This window comes from Culex pipiens, chromosome 1 (genome assembly GCF_016801865.2).
Source record: "Culex pipiens pallens isolate TS chromosome 1, TS_CPP_V2, whole genome shotgun sequence".
Lineage (NCBI taxonomy): Eukaryota > Metazoa > Arthropoda > Insecta > Diptera > Culicidae > Culex > Culex pipiens.
The window spans coordinates 12,200,916-12,222,858 of NC_068937.1; the positions used below are offsets into that span (position 1 = coordinate 12,200,916).

The window sequence follows — 21,943 nt, forward strand, 5'->3', positions numbered from 1 at the left end:
GATAATATTAGCACTCTTTTAAAATAGTATCGAAAGGTTTAACTTTTCAGATTTAGATGGGGTTTAACCCGTAGAAAGATTTTATTGTAAATTTAAGCATTCTTAGGAAAAAAATAAAAAGGTTCGAAATCCGAAGTTTCAGAAGTTCTACAATCTACACCATTTTTTATTTTTATAGCTTTTTAATACAAAAAAAATCTAAATTCAGATTGAAAAATTTAAAAAATCCGAAATTTTTTAATACAAAATTTAAAACTCTAAAATTCAAAACTCCAAAAATTAAGAAATTTAATGATTTCAAAAATCAAAAATTTAAAAAGTCAAAATTTGCAAATTCAAAAAATTGAAAATCAACAACAATCAAGAGAACAAAAAATCAAATACTTGAATTCTTAAAAACCGTAAACTGGGGTGACTTTGATAGCCCGGGGTGACATTGATAGAAATTTGATTTGGCCACTATTTTTGATACATCCAATGTAACAGTCACATTTTTGCATATATGTTCGATAATAAGCTTTCCCTTAATGCTTACATACTCAAAATTCTCAAAAATGTTTAAATATTAATTTGACGGGCAATTGAAAAACCTATCAAAGTCACCCCGGGCTATCAAAGTCACCCCAGTTTACGGAACTTAAATTGTACCATTGTTGTCACCATCATCATACAGAAAATCTGATAACTTTGGTACATTTTAGGTAAGAGAAATTTTGAGAAGAAAATAATAAAATTTCGTGTTTCGATTTTTCTGAGTGACTCTTTGGTGAGTATCATCGAGTGCGAACTGTATTTAAGTTTTCAAATCTCTAGATTTATGAATTTTATGATTATTTTTAATTTGGTTAAATTTTTCAATAAATTTTATTTCGGTTTTATAATTAAATTTCTAAATGTTTTAATTATATTTTGGATCTCTTTTTTTGGCAAAATTATTGTTATGGCTTTTCCCTCTGGTTTACTTCATCCTAGCAAAAATAAATTTGTCCATAAAATTTTCGGCGTTTCAAGATTCTGCATTCTGAGATTCGGCCCATGAGGATAAAACGAGTTTAAGGTGAAGCCGTAGATCATTTTCGAAGAAAATTGATCATCACTCCAAAATGCTCTGTATTGAATTCAATTTAACGAATTTCTGCACCAAAATGAATCAGCATGTGCCGGTTGTTGCCTTCTTGAAAACAAACATGATGAAACTCGTTGCAAAGCTTGTTTCTTTTAACACCCGTCGTATTTATCCACCTCGGCAAACTTCGTCGTGCTCATGTTTTTTGTTTTTTTGCAACTCGTTTCATGAACAAATCTGACATCGTGGCGATATTGATTTTCTCCAGATTTTGTCACAGTTTTGCTGTTACTGCTAAGGAGTGAGCAAGAGCAATTCAAAATTGCACACGAAAAATTCAATAAATTTTAATCGATTTTTTTTTTTGGAGACGCTGATTTTAGCGAATTGCCGACTGGATTTCGTCATGTGTACGTGATGATTTCTCAAGCTCAAGCTCCACCAGAACATACATTCAACTGCTTTTTTAAGGGGATAAGGGAAAATCTCCACGGTTTCCCCAAATAAGATTATAGGACAGTTTTTGGGAAGAAAAAATAAATTTTCTTTGAAAATTGTAAATTTTATTGTAAAATGTAAATTTTCGTAGCAGATGAGTGGATCGAAGCAATCCGTGCGCGAGATCGGACGTAACTTTTTTCGTGCTGTCATTTTTCAACAAATATTTTTTTTTGTTTAAAAAAAAACTAAAAGGTAGTAGAAATACGGATAATTCGCCGGTAAATCTGTTGTTGACCAGTGATAACCATAACGGTGAAGTATCTTCGTGACGAACAGGAAGTGGCCATTGCGGAAAATAACGGCGGATAAACAGCACCTCTACATTGACATCGGTTCAAACATCATGTGGTTCCAGTCCCGATGTACCAGATTATCAGCCAGGATTGGTAGCATTCATCTCGAGTCCCCTCAAGATTTAATCGGCAACCAGGAAGTTGTTTGCTGTTTTGATGTACCAGTTCCGGTTCCGGTAGTCCAGCAAATCAAGGCCAGAAGTCCCAGATGATTCAAGTCAGATTCAAGACCAATGATACCGGAGTTGAAGCTTCCCGATTTGGTGAGATCTTTCCTATATAAATAGCAAAATATACTTTCATTCATTCTAACATTCATACAATCCATTTAAGACCAACCACGCCAATTTTACTAAATACGCGGTAGGGTGTTCCCTTGGTCGTTCGCTGTGAGTTGTGGATTGCCTGCTTCTCTAATGAAGGTTCGACTAGGGGGGCATGCTTATTAATTTCTCGTCGCTCCATACCCTCAGTGACGTGATGGGAGCAAGGGCGTCTATGCAAAGTGTCCCTACACCCGCTACAAATTTCCGGCGCTTGGGGAGGGAAAAGGGAAACCATTTTGTTATATGCACCGGTATTTGTAGCACTAAAATTCGTGCAAAAAAACTTATGCACGTGGGTGTACAGATTACGGAGTAAAAGATGATCGAATTGTTCACCTAGCGCTCACATGTGTTCCAGGACCAAGTTGCCTGCGGGTATGGGGATCATACATACATACATACAAATGTAAATTTTCGTAGCAGATAAAAAAATCATAAAAACATGAAAACGCCCCCTCAATCATTTTACTCTGTTATTGTTTTTTGATGACTGTTTACTTTTAAACTGGATAACAGTCAAGTTATCGAGCGCCTGCCCCAGTTAGACTACGCCCAGCTACCGAGGTAGTCTGTACTTTAGATTGCACCATTTTATTTTCAAATTCATCCCTTAAATATATTAAGAACCATGTCATTTTTTCAATGTTGCAAAAACTGGGACAGATATGAATGTTTAAGAGTATCGGGAATTCTCGGTTTTAGATGGTTGGACTCACAATCCAAAGGTCGTAAATGCGAATCCCGGGGTGGAAAGGATCCTGCGTGTGAAAAGATTCAATCATCCAGACACTTAGAACCGAGTAGAAATTTTGAACATATTGTGGGCACCCCTAAACCTTTTGATGTTCGCCCTTCGTAAGTGCACCGATGGATATGAGTAACAAATAAAAAAATAAAAAAAACGCCCGAAAGTATACATCACTCTACAAAACAGCTCGAATTGAGCAGTGTAAAGTAAACTGCGGTGGATCCCATGGACTGTGATATTGTATAAAACACCTTTAAAATAGTATCAACTAATTAGAATTTGTTTTATTTCATCAAATAATTGCACTCAGCACGCTGTTCTGAGTCGTTTCGCGCAGTGACCAAAGCAATTAGAACAAATTGATTTTTACTCTGTCACCTGCCATCGTTACACTTTCCACGAACAATGCAATTAAAGTTGAAAAACGAACATAAAATACTTTATGCAATGCAATCTAATAACCGTTTTTATTATCTTTCTCTCAGTAATAGCGTTTTCTTGAGTTTTTTTCTTTCTATCGTATCACACCCAGATAAATAGCGCAACATTTGTTTAAATTGCAGACACTTTGTTTTAAGCAAAAATGACCGTAAGTAACCATTCCTACAGCCGGAAACAGATATCTTTTTTATTCGAGAATAACATGGTGTTTGCTTTGCTTCACGTGTGGTGCATCTTTCTTCTTATTTCTGCTGTCTGTGTGCTCGCGAGCTAATAATTTCTGGTTTTAAAAATAGGCACATCAAATGACTTAAAAAGTTTACTAGCAAAAGCAAAGAAAACGCTGCACTGCGTTGCTCTGCGCACGCGCTCAGAACGACACGTTTGTGTTGCTTGCTGGCGCTATTTTTGTGCTTTTTGATTCAGTTATTAAGTTTGTGTGTTGTTTATTAATCTCGACGCCAGAGCGCAGCCGGAGCCGCGAGAGCAACACACGAGACTATTCCTTTTCAACTCAGTGTGGCAAGGAACGAAAATTTCAAAAAAAAAACTTTAAACAATTTCAAACCAATTTTGAGCTCTCGCAACTCGCAGCAAAGCGGAAGACACGCGCTGTGTTTTGTGTTTCTCTCAGAGAATTCGGAGAATGTCCTCCAAGGCCGGCGAAACTGCTGCGGCTGCTGCGGGCGAAATGTCCTCTTGGTTTGGGGTGGGATCGCCTTCGCCGGGGTCCGCTGTGAGCTCGTCGGCGGCGGCGGCGGCGTCGTTCGGTTCCCCCGTCAGGCAGTTGATGTTGGAGCACATTTCGAAAAACTTCCGCGTCACCTCCTCCATCGAGGAGTCCTCGGTCAGGTCGGCGGGGAAGTTGTTCTGGAAGGAAGAAAAAAATGTTGGCATGTTGGTTATAATGGAAATTACATTTCAAATTTCGAGCTTTATTTTCAAAATTTCTAAACATAAAAGTATCAAAAACAAAAAAATACTTCTTTCTAATAACCACTAGCCGGCAGCGAAATTATTTTAAAGTCTAGTTTGTATCAGACTTGCATTTTGCTTATGCAGCTTGTCTTAATTAAGATCCTGGCGGAACAATTTCAAGGTCACTGGGCATTAGCCCGCCCGCCCCATAACTTTCTTTTTTCTTTCATTTATTTCTTCTTTAAACTCTCAAACTTTAAAAAAACGCACTTCTTCTTCATTAAAAAATCAGGAGGCAAAAAAAACTTAAATTGACATTTCCGTTCGAAAAATTAGTAAAATTCTGATCTCTTAAAAAAAATGAATTTTGTGATCAGTTTATAGAGAAAAATATTTTTGTAAATTCAATGATATTTTGCAAATTTTCACCAATAACATGACTTTAATGATGTATAAACCGTTTTGTGATGTGTTTTGTCGAATTATCGAAAATCAGGCTAGAAATTAGATTTTTTTTTTAAATTCAAGATGGCGGTGTTGAAATATTGAGAAATTGCATTTTTTTAATTTATCGACCATTCAAAATTGACTAAAATTGGGTCGCAAAACTTGGGCTGTAATAAAATCCAGAATTGTTTTATTAGACCGAATATCAACCAAGGTTGTTAACGATAAAATTATCGCGGTTCGATAACGATAGTCCTATCGTTATCGTCGGGACGATAACGATAATCTATCGTTATCGTTATTCCGATAATTCTATCGACGATAACGGACGATAACTTATTTTTTAATATATTTCTAAAACTGACAAAAACTTACCAAATTATGTTGAATTTTCAAGCATCCTCTCAGTAAATATATTTTTAATAATATGGTATGTTTCAAATTAGAGATACTTAAAAAAATCACAAAATACCTTATTTTTTTGGAAGTACTAAAATTTTTATAATTCGCAATATGGGTATCAAAAGATTCGAAATTTTGCATGTATTTTTACTGTTAAATAGTTTTTTGAATGGAATACTTAAATTTTCACAAAATACCGTATTTTCTCGAAAATACAAAAAAAATAAATCGCAATATGATTCGAAATTCTGCATGATTTTTAACTGTTTAATATTTTTTGGAATGAAATATTCAAACTTTCACAAAATACCGTATTTTTTCGAAAATACTTAAAAAATATAATTCGTAATATGGGTATTAAACGATTCGATATTTTGCATGTAATTTAATGCATGCAAAATTTTAAATCGTTTGATACCCATATTGCGAAATATAAAAATTTGAGTTTTTTCGAGAAAATTCGATATTTTGAGAAATTTGAGTATTACATTCAAAAAACTCTAAAACAGTAAAAATGCATGCAAAATTTCGCTTCGTTTGAAACCCATATTGCAAATCATGAAAATTTGAGTACTTTCAAAAATATACGGTATTTTGTGAATATTTGAGTAGTTCATTAAAAAAAATTCTAAAACAGCGAAAATGCATGCAAAATTTTCAATCGTTTGATACCTATATTGAGAATTATAAAAATTTGAGTAATTTTTAGAAAATACGGTCTTTAGTAAAAAATTTAGTATTTCATTCAAAAAATTCTAAAACAGTTAAAATACATGCAAAATTTCGAATCGTCTGATACCCATATTGCAAATTATATAAATTTATGTATTTTGAAAAATATGCGGTATTTTGTGATTTTTTTAGTTTTCATGCTTTGAAAATAACAAATTATCAAAAAAATATTTACTAACACGAAACTTGAGTCTTCAACATGATTTGGTAGGTTCAAGTCAATTTTAGAAATATAAATTATCGTCCGTTATCGTCGATAAAGTTATCGCCGATAGAATTATCAGAATAACGATAACGATAACGGTTGATTATCGTTATCGTCTCGATGAAAATTTAAGAATTGTAAAACTCAGATATTTAGAAATTCAAAAATATTAAAAAATTACAAAAAAATATTAAACATTTTTAAACCAATTAAATTGAGACATTCAAATATCTAAAAAAATTACAAAAGATCAAAAATTACAAAATACCAAAAAATATTTAAAAATTTAAATTCCAGAATTTAAACATTTTAATTTGAAAAAAAAAAAAATGGAAAAGTAAAACAAAAGAATCTTCAGATTTGAAGAAAAAAAAAAACGGATCGTGCTCGATTTATAAATTTAGGATGCTGGAATTCAGTAATTCAGGAATTCAAGAATTTTAGAATTCAGAAATTTAGGAATTTAGAATTAAAAAAAAATGAGATTTCGGAATATAGGAATCTGGAAATTTAGGAATTGAGGAATTTAGGAATATAAGAATTAAGGAATTTTCGAATTTTGGAATTTAAGAATTAGGGATTTTGGAATTTTCGAATTTTGGAATTTAAGAATTAGGGATTTTGGAATTTGAGAATTTAGGAATTTTGAAATTCAGTAATTTAGGAATTTTATAGTTAAAGAATTGAGGAATTTAGGAATTCAGGAAATTAGTAATTGAAGAATGTAAAAATGAAGCAAATTAAGAATTTGGGAACTAAGAATTTAAGAATACAGGAATTTAGGGATTCAGGAATTTCGGAATTCAAGAATTTAAAAATTTAGGATTTTAGGTATTTAGGAATGTAGGAGTTCAGCAATTTAGGAATTCTGTAATTAAGGAATTTAAGAATTTTGGTTTTTAGGAATATTGAAATTTGGCAATTCGGGAAATTAGGAAATTAGGAATTCGGGAAATTGTGATTTTAGATATTTTGAGAATTTAAGGAATTCAGATACTTAGGAATTTAAGAATTTGAGAATACAATAATTAAGAAATTTAAGAATTTGGGAATTGAGGTATTCAGGAATTGAGTAGTTTAGGTAATTAGAAATTAAAAACAAAACTAGGAATTTAGGAAAACAAGAATTTAGGAATTTATTTATTTAATAATTTAGTAATTTGGGAATTTAGGAATTGATAAATTAAGAAAATTTAGGAGTTAAGGTATTTAGGAATTTTGAAATTTAGGAAGTTTGGAACTGGAGAATTTAGAAATTGAGGATTATATAATTTTAGAAATCCAGGAATTTAGGAATTTAGGAATTGGAGAGTTCAGGAATTTAAGAATGGAGGATTTTAAATTTTCAGGAATTGAGGAATTCAGGAATTTAGGAAATTTGGAATTCGGGAAATGATGATTTTAGGTATTTTGGGAATTTAAGAATATAGGAATTTAAAAATTTAGGAATTTTAGAATTTAGGAATTTTAAAATTTAGAAATTCAGGAATTTAGAAGCTTAGGTATAAAGGAATTTTAAAATCTTGGAATACATAAATTTAAAAATTTAGGAATTGATAAATTTAGAAATTGCAGGGTGACCACTCAAATTCCATTTTCAAATTCCCGAATTTTTCCCGACTTTTTCAGAATGCTCAAATAATATGCATTTCTTACCTAAAGAATGATTTCAAACAAAAAACTCTCTATAAGAAAAGTCAATATTAACCACCGAAAAAAAATCTCAATGAATTAAAAAAAACCCAAATACAGGCATTTTTTGAAAATACAGAAACTAAACAACAAATCTAGGGTAAGTTTTCAAAAAGCCGTAAGAGCCACCGTGACCTCTGAACCTCTGTTTTTGTCGAAAATGAGACAACATTTCATATTTTTTAGTTTGGGGCACTTGAAGGACGTGTAGATAAACATTCTCGAGCATTTTTGATATTGATTTTTCGTAAGTAGGTCGAATAACGATGCAAAAAGGACTTTGTTTACCAATGGCTCTTACGGCTTTTTGAAAACTATTCGATAATAGAGAAAACTTCAAAAATGTAATTTCATTATTATGATTCAGAGTAGAAACACAAACAATTAGTCTTTGAAAAATTATCGAAAGTTCAACAATACTTATAATTTCGTATAGTTTTTGATACTTTTTTTAACTTCATCATCATTTTAAATCAAAGAATGATTAAAACGTAATTGCTGTTATTATTCATTCAAAGGATTTAGAAAGATGTCAAGGAATTCATTAAAGAAAATGTTTTTGCCAAGTTCCCTTTTTAATTATGTAATTTTTGATATTGATTTTTTTAATCAATGTTAATTTTTCTAGTGGTCAGTATTTAACTGTTTTTTTTTTTTTCAATGAAAATTCAGTTTGATATGATTTTATGTTTTCCCACTTATTTTAAGCGACTGTTCGAAAAGACATTTTTTTAAAATAATTATGCAAGAACTAAAAATTTCTTGGATTATTTTTTTGCAATTTCAATATTTTCTTTATGTTTTCAAAACGTAAAAATCTTTATAATATTTAAGTTTTCCGCAAACTGAAAATCAAGCTTTATCTATGGTAGGTAATTTACCCATACTCACAAAAAAAGTTCAAGGGCAACATTTGGAAAAAAACACATTTTCAATTACTTAATGAATTTAGTTAAACAATTACAAATATTTACCCAAAAAAAAAACTATTGCCAAACTCAAGTTCGAATCCTTTTTCAAATATTCAATTATGTGACAAAATGGAATAGAATCATAATTCTAAGCTGGCCATTACGCCCTATTTTATATTAGTTTTTCATCAACTATACCTCTTGTTTTGTGAACAAAATTTAAAAGCGATCATTCATAAAAAAATATTATGAAAATCTGTGACAAAGACTCCAATATTCATAATGATTTTAAAGGTCTTAAACAGCTTTTCCATACTCAAATATATTGAAATAGTGAAAATAACCTTAAATTTAAAGTAAGTTACTAAAGCAGAAATGAGTGAATTCAATTTGAAAATTGTACAAAATATTACAAAATTTATTCAAGAGTTAAAAAAGCTCAGAATTCCCGACTTTTCCCGACTTTTTGACATAAAATCATAAATTCCCGACTTTTTCCCGATTTTTGCGGATTTTTACGAATTCCCGACTTTTTCCCGACTTTCCCGATTTCCCGACTTGAGTGGCCACCCTGAAATTGTGAAATTTAGGAATCTAATAACTTAAAGATTAAGGAATTCAGGAAAATAGAAATTTAGTGCTATAAAAATTTAGAAATCCAGGAATTCAGGAATTTAGGAATTCCGAAATTTAGGTTTTCAGGAATTTAAGAATTTAGGAATTTAGGAACCTGAGCATTTAGAAATTCATGAATATAGGAATGATTTTTGAAATGTATCGAAAAATATTTGAACAATCAAATAAAAAGTTTCGTTGCAGATATGAGAATTAAGTGCATCGTTTTTTGAAATAGTTCCATTTAAAATTGAAAGCTGCAAAAATTTTTTGCTATTGCGGTTCAGGGTCTAAAGCAGCGATTCTCAACCTTCTTCTAGGCCGGTACCCCCTACCATGTAAATCAAGTAGGCCCGGTACCCCCGTTGAGAATCGCTGGTCTAAAGGAATTAAAATGTTCAAAAATAGTGTTTGACCTTGCTGTAAATTAAAAAAAGACCATCCATCCTAGCACTGAACCTTTAAGTTTTAGTTGATGATGTATAATTAGCTTTTTAAATTTTGAAAGATATGAGATATGAGTTTTACAAAGTTTTTCCCATTTAGTCCCCAATTTTTACTTGAAAATTTCAATGTAGAAGTTGAGGATTTGATGAAATTTTCTCATTTATTATCCTAATACCACGAATTGCTTGGTTGAACAAAGGGCATCCATGTACACGGTTTCATAGAAGTTTGAAAAAATAGTTGCTAATTTTAATTGAAAACAGTGTTTATTTCATATCTTGTTTAATTTCTAGTAATTCAATTTATCATGTTTAGTTTATGTTTGTTTTGATCGTATTTGGCTTGCTTGGCTTAGTCTGGGACTTTACAAAAATTACTGCACATTTATTGATGCATAAAATTTAGGAAATGTTAGTTTAAAAAAGTCAGCCAAAGTTGACCTTTAAAAAAAGATTAAACAATTCAAAATTCCAACCATAAAATTTTCCAAAATTTTAAGAGTTAAGTTGGGTTGTAGAGGGTTAAAAATTGTTTTTGCGAAAATTTGAAGCAGTCGTGACTGACCGGTTACAATAATATTGATTAAAACAATTTAAACCGATGAGCCTGTCTAAATCCAAGTAAAACTCTCTTTGGGAAACTGCGGAGAATTTCCCTTATCCCCTTTTAAAAGGTGAAACATCAACACAGTAAATACTCACCCGCACGGCCTGGTTGTTCTCGCGCAGCATCCGCCACTCCTCGAGCACGTTCGAATACTGGTCGTAGCGGGCCTGATCGCCGGTGTACTCGTAGATGTGGATCAACCCCCGGTAGTCGTACTCCAGCCCCGAGTACGACTCACCGAACAGTCGCAGGCTAATCTCGATGCTCTTCAAGTACAGCTCTTCCGCCTCCTGGTGCTTCTGCATGTGATAGTTGTAGAGGGACGCGAGGTGGCCGATCGAGAGCCCCACCTCGTAGTCGTACGGACCGAGGATGTGGGTTTTGATGCGGATCGCCCGCTTGTGCATCTGCTCGGCGTCGTCAAACTTGGACATGGACTGGTAGAGCCGTCCGAGGTTGCCGTAGTGTTTGGCGGTTTGGACGTTCGTCTCGCCGAACGCTTCCAGGGAGAGGTGCAGGGCGGATCGGTGAAGTTCTTCGGATTGCTCGAGCAGGCTTTTGCAGCGGTTGTAGTCGATGGTGGAGGCCATCGTGTCCAGGGCGATCTCTTCGAGGATGAGGGCTTTGACGCGCTTGGCTGAGGCCAGCATCAGGTGGTTGCTGGGGACGAGTTCCTTCATGATGTCGATGGCGCGTTCGACGTTTGCGGTGGCGGAGTCGAACTTGCCCGAGCTGTACTCTAGCACGTACAGGCAGTAGGCCAGGTCTTCGTGGGCTACGGCGACGTGGAGGTTGCGCGGGCCGAAGATTCGACAGAGGATTTCGTGCGCTTCGGTGTAGACGGCGACGCTGTTGGCGATCGAGTCCACGTTCAGCAGGAAGAAGCCGTAGTCGAGCAGCGCGTCGGCGTACTTTTGATGGTTCGTGCCGAAGCTGTTCCGGGCCCGGCAGACGGCCTGCTTGATGAGCATGCTGGCCGACTGGAACTGGCGCTTGACGACGCAGGACTTGGCGACCTGACGGAGGACGTCCACGATGATTCTGAAGGAGAAACAACGTTATGATTAGGGGAAGTCACTTGTACAATTCGCGTCTCAACTCACCTATCCGGGGTGTGCTTGTTGATGTGCTTCAACGCCCGGATGCTCCACCGATAGCTCAGGTCGTACTCGCTGCGGTAAAAGTGCAGCACCGAAATCTGCTGGTAGATGTTGGCCAGCAACGAGTTGGGGATGTTACTCAGTGCGTCCACATCTTCCCCATGATTGCTGCTACTGCTAAAACTGTGACTGCTTTTCCGACTGCTGCAAGAACTGCTCGAACTGCACGGCTGCGACGAAGACTTGAGGTCCTGCTGGTGCTGCTGGGTCAGCTTGTCGATGATGGCCAGCGCCTGGGCGCAGGTCACGTTCGCCTCCTTGAAGCAGCAGAACGCGGTTTGGGCGCACAGGAGTCTAAAATTAATTAAATTATCAATAAACCACTAAAGACCAAGTAACGCCCAACCCGTCTCACTTCTGAATACAGTTCAGCTCGATCAGGTACCGCATGTAGCTGGCCCGCAGCAGCTGGATCATGTCCAGCGTGATGTTGAACACGTGCAGCGAGTCCTCCAGCCAACCCGACTCGCACAGAAACGACCCCAGCCGAATCCCGTTGTCGATCTGGTCCACGAACGCCGCCACAACCCGCCAACTAGTGTCCTGCCCGTTATCACGTTCCTCCCCCTTTTGCCGCGCTCCGGCATGATCCTCCAGGCAGGCGTCCCGCACCGCCCCCGTCACGGCCCCGTTCTGCAGGTAGTACACGCTGGTCGAGCGGCAGTAGTTGGTCTGCAGTTCGCTCACCACCATCCGGTGCGCGGTCATCAGCGTTTGGACGCACTTGAACATGATCTGCTTGAGCGACGCTTGCCGGATCAGGCGGTTGAAGGTGTCCAGGTCGGTCAGCTGCACGAGCAGGATGTCCTTGAGCGAGTCGAAGTTGCACATCTGCGAGGGGGGAGAGAGGAGAGAGCAAAGAGATTGATATTAAGATAATTATTGAGGAGCATGGTGTCAACTTCTTTTCTGTTATTTTATTGTTTTAGCTTTTGGAAAAAAATCAAATGATTTTTTTAACAGTCCAATTTCCATATGTTAAGTAAATAAAAACTATATATTGAAAACTGTAAGTTTTTGATACATCACCCATTTCAGTGCTAAAACGAAGATTTTTTCAACCCTTGTATCGAAAATTATAACTTTTTGATTCTGTTCAATTCTCTACGAAACCAGCCGATTTCGACCATTTTTATTTTATTTTCAATTTGGTTCCAAACAAATTATTTTGTGTCATTGGTTCACCCATACAAGTCTCCATACAATTTTGGAAGTTGCCCATACAAAAATGGTCACGTACCATATTCGATAATCTTCAACTTTTAAAGGAATTTCATGATCGATATGTTGTCTTCGGCAAAGTTCTAGATATTTATGAGGACTATTCAGAAAAAAATAGGTACACTTTTTTTTGTACCTTTTAAATTATTTTTTTTACAACAAAAATAATTTCTCAAAATTGGTATGCTTTAATTTTTGATTTGTTTTAATATGTTTTGGAAGATAAAAAAAACGCACATTTTAAAATTCAGGATTTTTTTTTTTTTGATTTCAGCTCTTAATGAATAATCAAATTTGCAATCGAAAAGTACTTTAAAGATTTTTAAATAAAGTGCATTGTTTTCAAAATATACCTAACCAGCTAGTTTAACTTTAATGGAAAAATTCTCGTTTTTAAATTTTTAAAACCCAGAGTATATTTTCAAAATAACCTATGAGTCATGGGTTTTCTATGCACCTTTTGAAAATTTAAACTAGAAATTTTGTTCATTGTTGTCTATTGTCGAAAATATATTTTTTTAAGGTTCCGCAAGGCGTGATCAGACTAATCTCGTCTCGAAAAATGCCACCGGGACCGTCTGGGATCGAACCCAAGCCGACTGGGTGAGAGGCAACCACGGTTGCCCCTACACCACGGTCCCAGCACAATTTTATTTTTAATTTTTTATTTGTTTCGATATGTTTTGGGAGACAAAAAATCGCAAATCGTATTTTTGGAAAAAAACATTAAATTTCAGGTAAACATTTTTTTTTGACTTCAGCTCTTAATAAAAAAAATCAAATCTGAAATTCCCGTTTTTAGATTTTTAAAATTTAGAGTAAATTTTCAAAATAGCCTATGAGTCATGGGTTTTCTATGCACCTTTTGAAAATTTAATCTAGAAATATTGTTCATTATTGTCTGTTGTCGAAAATAGGAGGAAATCTAAATTATTGTTTGAAAAGGCGAATTAAAGAAAAATAAACAAGAAATTTAAGTTTACCATATTTTGTAATTTCAGCCAATTTTTAATGTTAAAAAAATGAAAAATTTGGAAATTTTATGATTTTCCCGGGTAAACAAGAATAACAAAATCTATGCCGTTTCAATAACAAATACTGTTGATATAACAGAAAATGTTATGGATTCTTTTTGAAAAGTCCATTTTTACATAAGAGTTAAATAACAGAAAAAAGATAAAAAAAATATTGGGATGATCGGATTAGTTGTTAAAATAACAAAAAAAAAAACAAATTTGTTCGAAGAAAAGCTAAAAATGTTATTAGTCTGCTATTACAATAACAAAAAAAATCATAACGACGAATAACAAATCTTGTATTTTCAATTATCAAACAATGTTATTCCCAAGTGATTTCCGTCTGCTCGGGTTTTCGAAATAAATATTCACAATTTTTTTGAATCAAAACTAACATTTCAAAAGGGAGAAACATTCACTCCCAAACTTTTTAACCAAATAAAAAATACTGAGATTAAAATTGGTCGAAATCGGCCGATTACGCATAGTATTGCTTGATGTAAATTTAACCCTCTACAATCCAACACCGCCTTTAGACGGGTCTCAATTTAAAAAAAAATGCAAAAAAAAAACAATTTTTGATCTTTAAAAAACATTGGAAAGTAGAACTCTTTAAATTTTTTAAAATTTCAGGGTTGAAAGTTGGACTTGTTTTGATGTGACTTTGCCAATGATTTCAAAAATGTCATTTTTTTGGGGTCAACTTTGGCTGAGTTTTTGCTAACATTTCCTATATTTTAAATAAAAAAAGTAGTAGTGAAATATAAAAAAACAAGCAAAAATTTGAAAAAGTGACTGTAAAAGCATGAAAAAATTAGATAGGTTTTTCGTAGAACAAAAGTTGCTCAAAAGGACCTCCTCCACACGGGAAAATTAAAAAAAAATCCGAAAAAAATAATTTAGGCAGTAGAGGGTTAATTGAAAGTTGCATGGAAGTGTACATCCAATCCAAAAAACATGAAATTTGCTTTTTTTCTCAGCTTGCTGTTTTTGGCATATGGGTCATTCCACCTCAATCGTGACAAAAAAGTGCAAAATTGAAATCAAAATTCAAAGTCAAAATCGACTTTCCTTCAAAATTTAATACCTTGTTAACTAAAAATAAAATATTGAATCCAAATGGAAAACACAACTTTTTTCAAGAAAATGATGGTTATGTCAAAACTTTATTTAAAATATGCTCTCAATGTGAAAATTATTAGAAATTTTCACTTGGAAAATGGACTAAATTTCTTTAAAATGAGTCCTTGCTCGACTTTGTACGACTTGCGATTCCAGGATATCGCAATTTGAAACTTTAGGGTGGTCCGATTTGTACGAAAATCGTGATTTTTGCTTGTTTTGATGGTATTAACAGCCCCACCAAATTTAAGCTTGATCAGAAAATGTTGATTTTGTGTGCTGTGTACTTTTGAGGCAGAATAACCCATATTTTTTATTCCGTGTACACTGTACATCGATGACGAGACGCTTCAATCGTTATATTTTATAAACAAACGAGCACATGAACCACGATGGTTGAACCTTTATATCAGCCCGACACGTCCTTGGCTGGGGTTCACTGTTTGATTACTTTTTTCTTTTGAAATTTCATCTTTACTCTGCCTCTGAGCGCAAATATGCCAGAAACCCCCCATGATTCCCGATAAGATGGTGTGCGAAAAAATCTGCGACTTGGCAATCCTTCAGCGCTCATTTCGTAAGCATTTCAACAATATTTAATCGATGATTCATTCACCAAAATCCTGCACCTGAACATTTCGCGCATCACGACTGGTGGCTCGGCACACGGTGTCCAAAAAATTATAACTGCTGCGTCATAAATTAGCGCTCATCAATTAGACCTGCTATTGGACGGCATCAACTAGTGGGGCAACCCGAGCAGATTTGAGCTCATTGCCTCAAATAAAAAAACAAAAAAAAACCTTATCACGAGCAGATGGTCCACTCCGTACCTGGATGACTTCTCCATACAATACTAAGCTCCGATGTGCAAACGAAAACAAACACGGATTTGTCGCATTTCTCTTATCAGTTGTTGTTGTGGCTATGACTATGACTTGCGCCGTTCTACCACTACTTGAGCTTAATCTGCAGGTTAATCCCACTACATCGTACTGGTCGAGAGTATTGTTTGCACTTGCTGAAGAAGAGACTTCCTAGTATTGTTGACATGGTGACGACTGTTTAAAAAATCTATAAAAAATATGTTGGCCGAAATATTGCGCAATTCTCACTAACTTGGACTTCGCACTAAATTATTGCTATCGATCGCACTATTGCGACTTGTCAAACTGGCTTGGGAAATTTTAATTTTCTCAAAAAATGATCAAAGCGAGCCGATGTTGCTCACCTGTAAATCGCAATTTTAAAGTGCGAATGTCCGGTTTGGTGGAAACTGCGACTGGAAATGTAAATAAACAACTGCTGGTTGCCTAGTTTTTGGAAAATTTGTTGTCAAAAGTGCGTGAAAAAAGTGCGGGCCAAATCCAAGTTACAGTGCAAGGATCAATAATTAGACCCGTATTTTTTCGTTTGGCCATTTTGACCTACGCCGTGTTAGTGTGGTCCAAAAAATGGCCATTTTCGTCGATTTTCGCAAAAAAACACTTTTTTTTCAAAAAATCCTATCCCCGCGCCATTTCATCCGATTTTAGCTGTCCTAGAAGCAAAAGAAAGGTGATTAGTTTGGCTATTTGGGAAAAATAGTAAGAAGTTTCAAAAATCTAGCTAAACATTTGAAAAGGTCGTATGAAAACTTAAAATGCTGTTTTGAAGGTCTCGGGACCAAAGAGCCTATGTCTGAAAATATTTTTATCGGATTCCTCGGAAAATTTCACATAACATATCCAAAAATGGTGGAGTTATGTTTTCACTACTCTGAGATACGATTTTTTGAAAATGAAAACTAGGTTTTTCGACGCGCCACGCGCCAAAATGGAAAAATGACGAAAACGGAAAAAAAAAACACTTTTTCACTAAAACTGCGATAATTTTAAAATTTCAGCGATGACCTACTCATGTTAGGGTACCAAAAGTTGCGTATTTTACGAAAATTTTGGTACCCTAACTTGGACTTCTTGATGATTCTGGGTTCGATTCCCATCTGCTGCAACCTTCCATCGGATGAGGAAGTAAAATGTCGGTCCCGGCCTTGGTTGTTAGGCCGTTAAGTCATTCCAGGTGTAGGAGTCGTCTCCATGCCATAAGTACAAACAACACACCAAACCAAGCCTACTCCGGTGGAATCGCTGGCGGCGGTTGGACTCGGAATTCAAAGGTCGTCAGTTCAAACACTAGGGTGGAAGGTTCCTTGGAGTAAAAAGAGGTTTGGGTGCTCTCCCCATTCAAGCCTTCGGACTCCTAGGTTCGAGCAGAAACTTGCAATAGAGACCACAAAAGACCCGGGGGTCGTTAATGTGGATGGTTTGATTTTTTTTTTTTTGGATAGGTCATTGTTGAAATTTTCAAGTTATCGCAGTTTTAGTGAAAAAAGTCGATTTTTTCCCGTATTCGTCATTTTTCCATTTTTGCGCGTGGCGTCGAAAAACCTAGTTTTTATTTTCAAAAAATCGTATCTCAGAGTTTTTTTTTTCGAATCATGCTGTTTTCGTGGGGAATTGCTGTGTATTTAAATTTGATATGATTTTTGAATTTGGATTCGATTGATTTTTTTTCCATTTACGAAGAGTGTTTGACAAGTGTTTAAAAATATTTCATTTTTTGAAAGAATAAAATAAATTTCTTATGGATTTTGCATTCCAAAAACATTTGGAAAAATAAAAACGGTCTAACCAATAATAAGATTGTTAAAAATTATCTTTGAACAAACAAATTATATCTTTAGAGAACTTGTTCTAAACTATTCCGTAGTATACAGAAAGGGCGGGTTATACCAAACAAATTTAGAATGGTATAAACATCATTTAAATTGTGAAAGTAGAAATAGAAGGTTGGATATTTTATCCACCTACGTGGTTGATGCCCTCCTTACTCTCTACCAACAATGAAGGGTTTGGAGACAAGTTCATCTAATTTTCCTAGATTCGGAATATCACTAAGTGGCCATTACATGAGAAAGGGTTGCCAGATCTTCAAACTTTTAGGCACGTTTGAAAGGTTTTCGATTCCCTAACCAACGATAGGTCGTTTAGGTGAGAACCGGCCTTAAAAAAGTACATAAATCGACGGTAGCATTTCAAAAGGCATCATGTACATTTTGACACTTTCTGGGTTATTGCATATTCTGAAAGTACTACTAATAAGCTACCTCTCCACCAAAAATGAGCAAAAGTTACTTCAGTAAAGTATGTTTAATTATGATTTTAAATAAAGTAACATAAACAAAATCTCTGCCATCAGCAGTCCATGTTTATATAGCCCTGTCAATCTGTCAAACAAAAGACTACATGAACCTCGTGACGAAAAAAAAGCAACATGCATGAACAAAGCGCCATGTACATTCGGCGAAGAAAACCGAATCATAACAAAGCGTCCCCCTCAATGCCAGCAGGGTGATATAAACGTTGGTGATTTCAAAAGAAGTTATGTTTGTTTTTCTCAAATAAAATTACGGAAATAATGTTTTATTGAATATGGATGATCAAGTATCAACAAAAGCAACGTTTTTCATCGTTTGTTATCATTAGAACATCTTATTTTGCTTGTATATTAAAATGGGAATTGAAAATGGATGCTCAACATTCAAATGCGTTTTTCTCAAAACGCATGGTTTGTACATGATGCTTTTTGAAATGTTGGCGTCGAAATATCAAGGTTGTTAGCGATAAAATTATCGAGGTTCGATAGCGATAGTTCTATCGGCGATAATTGTATCGACGACAACGGACGATAACTTATATTTAATATATTTCTAAAATTTACTAAAACCAACCAAATAATGTTTTATTTTCAAACTTCCTCTTAGAACATATTTTTTTGATAATATGGTAGGTTTCAAAGTATAAATACCGTCAGTAAGGGTGACTATGGGTCAAAAAACGATACACCTCTCGTAATTTCTTAATAACAAAAACAATTTAAATAACATCGCGAATCTTTCAACGAAGCTTTGTTCTTAGATAGTTTACTAACATTTTGCCAAAATATGGTGGATTTTTATGAACACTACCTTAAATGCCAATAGTTTGAAAATTGACCCAATCTCTTAGAGGGGGTGACATTGGGTCAAATGAAACTAAAATGATGCTCAAATACAACGATATGGTAAAAACAAGTCATCCAACAGTGTTTCTGGAGTTTTTTTTGAAAAGGACCTATAAACCAAATTTTAAATTTTTGCTTTTTGGGTGTTTTTAGAACCGCTTTGAGTCAGGGGTATTCAAAAACACCCAAAAAGCAAAAAATTAAAATTTGGTTTATAGGACCTTTTCAAAAAAAACTCCAGGTTTCTTGTTTGAGAGAATCGTATTGACACGCTACACAGAAAAAAAAATCATGGTAACATTACATCTGGGAAGGGGTACATCTTTAATGTCAGAAAAAAGGTGTAATTTTACCTCTGGAAATGAGTAATTTTACCACTTTTCTGGTGTAATGTCACTTTTTCAGTCTAAATTGTGGTAAAATTACATCATTAAAGAATTAATATTCAACCTTCAAAAATTACAGCTTCCAAATTTACATTATTTTTTTCTGTGTACAATGTTTGAAGTGGAGATTTTCAAACATTTGGGTAGTTTTAGAGCAATTCCAACAAAAATATTAGAAAAATGATTTTTCGAGAGGCCATTTTTGGCCAAAAACGTACCTCAACTTTAGACAGCTGCAAAATAACAGGATTTGTTCTAGGAACGAGATTTTTTCAGCGAAATGATCATAAGATGTCCCATACACAACCCTTTTAATAGAATTCAGTTTCATTGAGAAGAATCTGAGAAATGGTAAAATCCGTAAAAAATTACTTTGACCCAATCTCACCCCAAGACCCAATGTCGGTACTGAAAAAAAAATCACAAAATACTGTATTTTTTTGAAGTACTCATGTTTTCATTATTTGCAATATGGGTATCAAACGATTCAAACTTTTGCATGCATTTTCACTGTATAAGAGTTTTTTGAATGAAATACTAAAATTTTCACAAAATACCGTATTTTCTCGAAAATATTCAAAAAAATATATTCAGCAATATGAGTATCAAACGATTCGAAATTTTGCATGAATTTTTATTGTTTTAGAATTTTTTGAATGAAATACTTAAATTTTCACAAAATACCATATTTCTCAAACATACTCTCGAAAAAAAACAGCCATATTTCGCTTCGTATCAATATGGGTATCAACCCCAAGATTCAATTAAAGCAACTTAAAACAAACAAGGCAAATTTGAAGAATATAAATAATGGCACATCGATAGTATCGAAAAAGTTAAAGACAGCTTCTCTTTTTAAAGATTCAGTCGTTTTTTTTTTTATTTAGCTACATGATTAGGTCAAATTTGATTATAGCCCAAAGTGATTGGTATATTTTTAACACATCTAAATTTAGATCAACTAATTTCAAACCCAAATTTGGACGACTTTTTTTTAGGCCAATCTAATGTTTTGTGTCCACACTGGGCAGCACACAACCCTACTGAACACTTTGCCTCCCCCATTCACACGTGTGTTTGAGGCTGGCCGCTCTTCGTCAGCCAGTGGCAAATTTGTGCGATTTTCTATGTCCCATCGCCGTCGTCGTGCAACAAGAGAGGAAAGATTTTTCTTCTCAAGACAAGACTTTCCCTCGGGCCCAGGTTTGTTTGGGATGTGGTCGTGGGGGTGGGGGGGGTGTTGAAAACGGGACAACTGTCAGGGAGCTGTAACCTTTGGGATGTCCTTGGGTGGGGAAAAACTCTCGGATTAATTCCGTCGTAATGTAAATCCCGGAAGTAAAGAGTTGACGCGCTCACCTCTTCGTAGACCGTGGCCAGAATCGCCGTCGGCAGGTGCCGCAGCTCGGCAATCCGGTCCAGGCTGGCAACGTTGTGATTCAGGTTTTTCACGTAGGCCAGCAGGCACTGGTTGTACAGCGAGGCAGGTTCCTTGGCCATCTTTCCGAACTCTTTGTGTTGCTTCTGCACCAACGATTAGAAATCACTTCCGTGTGTGTATTGTTGAACCTGCTGAAGACCAGGTCACCACCAACAACAACACAAGCTCATCCGAGACGAGGTCACCGAAACAAGTGGGCCTTGAATCTTCCTGCTCCTCCTTGCTTCGTCTCCTCCTCCAGCTGGCTGCTGCAGCAATTTTATGCCACGAGAAAAAGTGTCACTTTCAATTTTGTGGTTTCACTTTAGGGTCTCCAGCAGGCAAAAAGAAAAAAAAAGAGGACACAAACACACTTGCCACACGAACCCCCTTCACGGAACAAATCCGGAAGTTTTTTTTTCACGTCGAGTTTTCCTCCTTCGAAAATCGCTCCCCAAATTGCACAACCGAAAAATCAACAAACTTCAACTTTTTAAAGTTCCCCTAATCCAACTCATTTACACTAACGCACTAATAAGTTCCGAAATCCGCGACGGATCCTGGCAGATTCCGTTCGCGCGAGCACGGCCGAGTTTGACTTCTTTTCCGTAAAAAATCGCCAGCCAATCTGGCAGATGATGAATGAAAAGAAAAAGTGGCTGCTCGCTTCGAGATCTGTCAGTGGGACGGCGAAGCGATGCCAGATGAGTACAGATTTGTCTTTGCTCGCAAGTTTTTGGCAGACATTTTAGGGGAAGGAAAGATTTTTGATCCAAAAAGCATCTGCATATCCCACTCTAACTTTAGGGGGGGCTGCGGGCGATTATCGGGCATCGCCAGGGCCAGTTAAGACGCTTTAGTATGGACACAATCCTTAAAAAATTGTATATTTGTTTTGCACACACATACCAACATATTTGTTCTTTGCCGCTCTCACGCACACAATCCCCTTTCGTAACACGACCAGCAGCTGTCAAAAATTTGCAATTTCACGTGTTTAGTCGTCATCACCAGTTCCAATAAAGAAAGCTCGCGGACGTGTTCCGGAGTTCCCCCGGCCGCGTTTCCCCGGTTTCCCCGATCCAGAAGTCGCCCAACGTTGAAAGATGCTGCGTCCGCGCGGTTTGAAGCACGTCCGCAATGCGAGAACCGGCGCCGAAGACTTCCCCAGTGAGATGCAAATCGGTTCTCCAGGAGTGTCCGGAATGGAGCAGGAATCGGAGA

General features: G+C 35.6%; 1 protein-coding gene across 1 annotated transcript; it reads right to left on the minus strand.

Annotated features, from left to right (window-relative positions):
* Window positions 1-3,193: 3,193 nt before the first annotated feature.
* LOC120430949 (amyloid protein-binding protein 2-like) lies at window positions 3,194-21,357 on the minus strand. The gene is made up of 5 exons (XM_039596076.2): window positions 20,659-21,357; window positions 11,866-12,341; window positions 11,454-11,804; window positions 10,446-11,391; window positions 3,194-4,245 (listed from the first exon to the last, which is right to left on the minus strand). Exons 1-5 carry the CDS (start codon window positions 20,797-20,799, stop codon window positions 4,006-4,008), a joined length of 2,154 nt encoding a protein of 717 aa, XP_039452010.1. The 5' UTR covers window positions 20,800-21,357; the 3' UTR covers window positions 3,194-4,005.
* Between the last annotated feature and the right edge of the window lie 586 nt (window positions 21,358-21,943).

Bases quoted from the DNA above. Each gene is read 5' to 3' on its own strand.
- LOC120430949 (XM_039596076.2), bottom strand. From the start codon at position 20,799: ATGGCCAAGGAACCTGCCTCGCTGTACAACCAGTGCCTGCTGGCCTAC. The intron at 11,805-11,865 runs GTGAGACGGGTT...AATTAATTTTAG, and splicing joins GAGCTGAACTGTATTCAGAA to ACTCCTGTGCGCCCAAACCG. The intron at 11,392-11,453 runs GTGAGTTGAGAC...TTTCTCCTTCAG, and splicing joins AACAAGCACACCCCGGATAG to AATCATCGTGGACGTCCTCC.